We start from the raw sequence: 7,333 nt of genomic DNA, 5'->3' as shown, positions 1-7,333 counted from the left end.
GGGACAGAGCGAGAGCTCTCCAGGACACACAAGGAGCTGGGGCCGTGAGCGAGAGCCAGGGACAGTGGGAACTGCCCCGTGTGACAGGGACTGCCCAGTGACCATCAGCTGTGGTGGCACAGCGAGGATCTGACCAAGCACACAATCATCTTCCTTTTCCCTGGGCTCTAAACCTCTACCCAAGCACAGACTAAGTGACCATCCAACTGCAGGAGACTCTGAAGTTCAGGCTTTTCTTCTAAGACAGGGTCTAGGTAAAGGGAAAACCCAGGAAAGTCTGGATTCTGCTGGAGACACAGAGGTGCTCCACATCACCAGTTGTTTCTGCAGTTTGAATAGACAAAAATGTGCCACAAGAGGAGAAGATGCACATCACCATCTGAACTATGGGACCTGAGCTCAGCAAAACTTCACAGTAGATGGACACTGCATCCTRTTCAGTGAAAGGACCTTATATCCATCTCCCCCAGCCCAAATGGATGGAGGTAAAGCACTTCCCTTTCACCAACACACTTTTTATCTGTAAAGATAGAGGCAGTAGGGAAGATACTGAGGAAAACCCTCAGTGACAATRCCAGGTGCCCAGAACAATTGGTGTCCAAAGAACAGACAGGATTAGGACACACATATGCCATGTCTGCCCTGGACCTTCCTCTGTTTCCATCTCTATAACTCACAACARTTCAAACCCAGGAGCTGCAGTGCAGACATGGCCACAGCCAGCAAAGTGTGAGAGATGTCCAGAGGAAAAGAGAACACAGGAGGCTGGAGTGACATACCCATTGCAGTCTGAAGTCTCTCCTACCTTTCGGAGATTTCAAGGCCTGGTTTCTTGCCTCGTTTTTAAATTCACTTCATTCTGGAGAGGGAAAGGAAAGGATCCAGTTAGCACACAGGGCACACTGAGTAAGAGCCAAGAGTCACAAAAGCTGGGTAAGAAGCCAGGTGCCAGCAGGTCCAGCGTGGGACACTCAGACTCCACAAGGGAACAAAACGCTTTCCTGCTCCTGGCTGAATCCCACAGGGCCACGCATCCCCCGAGACAGGAGAGTGCTCTGGCACTTCCCCGTGCAAGAGGCTCCTAATGAGAGCTGGGAATCATTTCACAGAGAAAGCAGCTATTACTGGTTTGAATCCTGCGCCCCAGGTACCACAGACAGACCTTGTGCTSATCTGCTCCACACTCTGCCCTCACATCTGAAGTTGCCTTCTGCTCCACATCAAAGTTTTCCCTTCCCAATCTTCCCATTTCCTTTTTCCCAGAGGTTTACCCGTGTCCTAACGAGGCATCCCTTGCACCCCTTGTGGAGCACAAGATGATGGGGGCAGGACTGGGCCCCGTGCCACTGAACCTCATTATCCMCTCATCTGTGCATTTTCCACCCAGGAGAATGCAGAGTGAGGAGGAAGGAGGAAAGGGACAGGGGAAGAAAAGTCACAGCAAAACACATGAAAAGTAAATTGAATTATTTAAAACCATATGTTCCAAAAATGTGACAGAGCATAAAAGCTGTGCCATGAGATTTCTGGAGGGGGTTATTCTGCACAGGCAGGGTGGAGGAGAGCTCACAGTTGGGGAGGACTGTTCTGCAGCCAGACAGGGATTTCCCTGTCCCAGAGCTGGGAGGTGGTCACAGGCACAGGGTGTGGCACTGCTGTAGCCCCTGCTTTGCAGCCCTGCCAAAACAGCTCCACAGCTGCCCAGGGTGGCAGTGAAATGCCCCGAGGTCACACACAGCACAGCACAGCACGGCACGGCACGGCACAGCACAGCCGTGGCTGAACCCAGAGGTGCCAGCTGTCTGTGGGTGCTGACGTGTGTGTGTGACTGTGACTTGGCCCTTTGGGACCCTCCTGAGCTCCTTTAGGGTCAGATGTGTGTGTGTGTGTGACTTTGGGACCCTCCTGAGCTCTTTAGGGTCAGATGTGTGTGTGTGTGACTTTGGGACCCTCCTGAGCTCCTTTAGGGTCAGATGTCTGTGTGTGTGACTTTGGGACCCTCCTGAGCTCCTTTAGGGCCAGAACCAGAGGCACTCAGGGACTCTGTGCTGCTGCCAGGGCTCAGCCCTGTGCTCCAGGGCCCCGGCACTCTTTGTGCCTGTGCTTGGCCCCTCCTGTCACACACACTGTGCCACTGTCACCGATAGATGTGCTGTGCTGGCTGGGACCCAGAGCAGGAAGGAGTTGCTGAGATATCCCAGATGGATGGACGGACAGGAGGATGGAGCCCCTGGGGTGAGGAAGGTGCATAATGAGCCTGGTTTTTCCTTTCCCACTCAAATCCTGATGCTAACAAAGCTGAGGGTGTGACTGGAGTAACAGCTCCCTGATTTGAGCTGCTTCTCCCACCCTGGCACCCYCTGTCCTTTTGGCATCCCTTCTTGCAGCATTTTCTTCTCTTCATTCTCCCTTTCTTCTTTGCTCTTTCCACTGCTTTCTCTACCACTCTGTCRTGCTGTTTTTTCTCTCCCTCTCTTTTGTTCTCTCCCTCTTTCCCGAGGTCTCTGCCTGTAACTCTCYGCCTTCCTGCCTTCACTCCCCCACCCCTGCACACGATCAATTCTTGGGTTTAAGTTTTTAATTGTTTTCTTTTTTTTTTACTCCTCTTCTTTTGGCCGCAGCTTATCAATGATGCAAGAGGAATAACGCCAATTTACTTAGAATGTGTAATCCCCAAATCAGATTGGGGGATTGTATGAGGCAATATGACCTTGCATATGTCTCCATTAAAGCCAGCCAGGCCTCCTCTTGTATTCTGTGTTCCCAGTACATATTTAGACAGATAACGCTAATTGTACTTGACATGTCCTCTTAAGGATGGACTGTTCCCTCCCCCAGCTCTGCTTCCCTGCCTGACAATGTGCCAGAGMTGAGCCCGCTCCCTCGCCCTGTGGCATGGCACAGCACCTGTGGGACACAGGGTGGCACCTGGCATGGCCCTAATGCCCAGTGCCACCACCACGGCCAGGGAGGGCACGGAGCAGGGCACTGGCACCAGTTAATCTGAGATTACACACTGGTACTGTGTCTGTTGTGGATTCCCCAGSAGAAAAGCCTGCAGAGAGGAGACCTGCTCACCATGAACATCTTTGAAATGTCCCTCCTTTCCAAGGAAGGGCTTCCAACCTGCACCTCTTCRCTCCCACATCTGCTTTGGGTAAATCCTTGTATTTGGCTATTGGACCCTGGATCCAGCTTCGAGGAACATCACTGGGAAATCAGGAAGTCCTAGAATGGTTTGGGTTGGAAGGGACCTTTAAAGGTCACACAGTCCAACCTCCCAACCTTCCACGAGCCCAGGCTGCTCCAAGCCCCATCCAAGCCGGCCTTGAACACTTCCAGGGACGTGGCAGCCACAGCTTCTCTGGGCAACCTGTGCCAAGATTTCACTACCCTTGCCATAACCATTTTCTTCCCCATATTTGGCTAAATCGTCCCTCTTTTAGTTTAAAACCATCRCTYRYYRTCCAATCACTACAGGCCTTGCTAAAGTTTGTCCCCATCTTTCCTGTCAGCCCCCTGAAGACACCGAAACGCTGCCTCTTCCCCGTGCCTGCAGTTCATCCTGCTCCAGAGCAGACATTCAGGATGCAGGAGGACGAGTAGGAGAGTTTATTCCAAGAAAACCAATGGATCCAAACTCTTCACCAAAGTGGACTCAGGTTTTTTTTTCCCCTTGACACAACATCCTAATTCGACTTTTTCAGTATCTTTCCTTCACCAACCTTTTTTCCTTCCTCCCCTTCCTACCCGGCAACTGCGCATTTATTAATTCATGAGGCACTAATTAGTTCTTTGTTTAATTTTGTGTTAAACAGACTGACCGGAATGATAACGACTTGCAGCGTTGCATTACGGTCCCCAACCGCCCCTGTTTTCTGACAACAAGGGAGCGCAGTGAGACTGGCGTGATGAACCCCAATTCCCACTCCAGTTGCACTTCATTAAGTCAAAATGTGACAAGAAGCTTAGAGAGCAACTTTCAGATCGGATCGCACATAACAATTGGGCAGGAAAGTTTCCAAGGGGGAAGCGGAGAGGCGTTCACAGGGAAGCTGGCACTGCACACAATCCCTGGCGTGCCTGCCTTAAAGGAGCCAGCCCAGGCTGGCCAGGGCATGTGCTGGCACTGCCAACAGCCACAGGAGCAACAGCAAAGGAGGGCAGCGAGACCAGCCAGAGGCACTGCAGGGCAGCACAGGAGGCATCGTCTGCTCCCCTGGTTTGCTTTGCAATGAAGGGTTGTGTTGGCAGCCTGTGAATGGGTTSAGTTGAGAATCACAGAGCCCAGGTGGGGTAATCCCTCAGTGGGTCACTCCATGACTTTGAGGACATCTTTAGGCACCTTCAACCCCATGCCTCAGTCTCCCCTCTGTAGCTCTGCAGCAAAAGTGCTGGTGATCCTCCTCAATTGTCAAGAACGGCACACTTATCATCTTCTCAGCCTAAACTGCAAAGGSAGAGGAGGAATACTGGCACTCACATTGCTAAAATCAGAAGGGAAGGGATAGCTGTGACACCAGGGAGAGGGAGTCCWGCTTCCTTCAACTTTGTACAGCATCAAACACACCAGGGGCACTACCAAGTTTTGAAAGTTTTCCRATCAGTAGAGTGACAACAAAAATTTTGACAGACTGCAAAGCAATCAGGTGGCAAGCCCTGTGCACTCAGCCTTGCAGGTGGGAATGCAGCCCATCCCAACTCTGGTGAGTGCCACGAGTGCCTCACTAACAGCCATGGCTGTGGCTGCAGGGCTTTGGTTTGTTGGCACTTGTCTGGCCTGSACCAAGCAACTCCTGAGCATGATTTACCCCTCGACACAGGTCAGTGTGGGACTGACAGAGATGGCACAGCCTAGGTCATGACCAGTTGTCCCACCCTGGTTGGCACACAAAGGTGTTCAGTGGGTGGTCATTTCCTTGAGCCKCTTCTGGTTTACTGAAGGGCAGTGAGATGCAAACAGGAGAGTGGAATGGGTCTTGAAACACGTCCTGAGAGGGTGGGGGGAGTGTGAAAAAGAAAAGGAGASTGCACAGAACATGGAAGCTATGCTGCAAATCAAATATATCTTCTGCTACTGCAGAGACGTCAGCTGTGGGAATAAGACAAGATCACCTAAAAGTGAAATGGGCTGCGAGGTCTCGATGTCTTTTCTGGCAGATATTTTTCCCACTCTTCTCCTCTTCCCTCAGGATAGGAAGACTCATCCCCAGCCTTGCTCTGCCCAAAGCTCAACTCACACTGGTGAAGCCACGTGTGGGACTCTCTGAGAGTGTCACCAGGACTGGGGAGGGACACGAGAGCTCCGAGGGACTGCACAGCCACATGTCCTGGGACAGGGCAGGGGAGGGGAGGGAGCCCTGAGACTGAACCTCTGAGCCCCAGGACCCTGCCAGCTCCTGTCCCTACCTGCATTCTCAGTGTTTTCACCTGAGTGAGCTACAATCAGTGTTTGGGAGGGAGGCCAGGCTGCAGCAAGGTAGCACAGCATGGTGTTTGCAGCACACTCACAGCTGAACAACACACAGATCTGACACCAGACATGTTTGCACTGGCTTCCATCTTTCATGAATCTGGAATGCGGCAGGGATCTCTGGGACTGACAAAAAGGCTCTTCTWCCATGACAGAAGTCCCAGGAAGATTCCACATCCCTCTGATATCAGTTCTATATGTGCTCTGGATCCCATAAAAAGGCTTATGTACACATTAACACTCAGGTGGAGGGTTGGACTGGAGTCCAGTAAGGGCGAAAGCACCCATTTAACACTGAAGCAAAGACCACTGAGAGAGTCCAGGATTCCTGGGGTCAAGAAACACACCCTGCTGTTACCAGCCCAGCAAACCTTCCTGGTTTTACAGAGGGGCTGGAATATTCTGGCTGCTCTGTAGATCCAGTTGAGCAGTCCCACCTAACCATCATCTGCCAGCCTTGGACTGCTCAGCTGAAAAAGGCCTGCCTGGGCTGAAGCAGAGGGAAACTCGTGTTAGCTCCCATTTCCCTCTTTCTTGGCTGCTATTACAAGGCAACACCAGCAGCACAGCACAAACCAGCTCCAGTCGCAGGACTACACAACTGTCAGTGCTCCCAGCAAAGTTTTGTGCTGAAAATTCAAAAGCATCCCAAATAGGTCATGGTCTGCCCCTTTTTTTTCATGAAACAACACACTGAAATGTCCTGGGCTCTATCCCCAATCCTCTTTAACCAGGAAAACTCTCCTCCCAGGATTATGGGCCCACTGCCCCCCTTGTTTTCCCCTCCATCTGGCTGGGAGCAGCCTGGGACCACGCGCCCTTCCAGCCCTGGGAGAACCCTGCAGCTTCTCTCTCATAAGAAAGAAAAATGGGAGCTGTAAAAAAAGGCAAAGAAAAGCAAAGCAAAGCMAAGGGGAATCACYGCAAAGGAGGAAAAGAGCMAAGGCCCCCYTGTCTCCCTACCCCATCCCATTTCCCATYWCCTGCCTGTGGCAGTGGGCAGAGCTGCCTGCTGGGCTGTGCTGGACACTGCCCTTGGCACAGTGCTTCCCTGGAAGATCCTGCCCTGCCTCTCACCTGTGCTCAAACCTGTTGAGCAGAGACCAGCTCAGAAAGGTGTTCATGCAAAAGGAGCAGGAAAATCAGCACTGGGCAGTAGGAAAGGGCCACAGAGCATTGCAGAGGAAACCCTGCAGTTCACTGCCCACTGGCCACCTCAGGTGTGCTGGAGCCAGGCAAGGACAGAGGGCAGGGACAGCRTCCACTGCCAGCACAGATGGCACCAAGGAACCATCCCAGGCCCCAAACTCGAGCAGACCTCCAGCACAGCCCGGCAGAGCAGGAGGGGAGCACCAAGGGGGATCCCAAGGAGTTCACCTCTAACACTGCATCCCTACAGCACAGAGTCCCCAAACTCAGCACTCACAGCCCTGGGCTGGCTCCCACTAATTTGCTGTCAAGCTGCCTAAGCAAACCAATTAAAGCTAATCATTAATTATAAAAAAGATAGAAAGAAAAAGACCCTGYGCAAATGGAGAACTGGAGAGGGTGTGAGACAAAAAGGACAGGAGGGAGCAGAGTGAGAGAAGGATGAGAAGGGCCTGGGAGGGGAGCGGTGGCGCAGAAAAGGGTTTTAAAGTCCCAGGCAGAGCCTGAAGGGAAGTCAGCAGAAGGGCAAGTGGTTTCCTAGGACAGAGTGGGTGGAGGCAAAGGTGAGGGAATCRGGGAGGACCCCAGGAAGAAGTGACAGTGCCGAGGATGGTGTGGCACACGCTGAGCCAAGGTGGCAGGCGGGCGGCACTGCCACAGCCATGAGGACGATTCCCTCCCCTCCATCCTGGGGCCAGCAGGACCCTGCCA

The 7,333-nt window shown here is 52.4% G+C and overlaps 1 protein-coding gene across 8 annotated transcripts in view; it reads right to left on the bottom strand.

The window, feature by feature from the left end:
- Positions 1-7,333, bottom strand: part of CASZ1 (castor zinc finger 1) — a 197,511-nt gene that overhangs the window by 96,663 nt on the left and 93,515 nt on the right. For 5 of the 8 annotated variants that reach the window (XM_057375953.1, XM_057375950.1, XM_057375958.1 and 2 more), the window contains one exon: positions 780-859. The exons of 1 other annotated variant lie outside the window; for it this stretch is intronic. Coding sequence is in view for 1 of the 7 variants with exons in the window: in XM_057375958.1 (XP_057231941.1) it covers positions 780-783 (4 nt within the window). In the remaining 6 variants the exon portion in view is untranslated. The remainder of the gene's footprint in view (positions 1-779; positions 860-7,333) is intronic. 2 more of the 8 variants (XM_057375951.1, XM_057375959.1) reach the window with 1 other exon arrangement.

Source organism: Malurus melanocephalus, unplaced genomic scaffold, assembly GCF_030028575.1.
Source record: "Malurus melanocephalus ecotype Western Australia unplaced genomic scaffold, MMel_1.1 scaffold_266, whole genome shotgun sequence".
NCBI classification, from domain to species: domain Eukaryota; kingdom Metazoa; phylum Chordata; class Aves; order Passeriformes; family Maluridae; genus Malurus; species Malurus melanocephalus.
The sequence above is the reverse complement of the archived record's forward strand: the minus strand, read 5'-3'. Positions and strand labels throughout refer to the sequence as shown.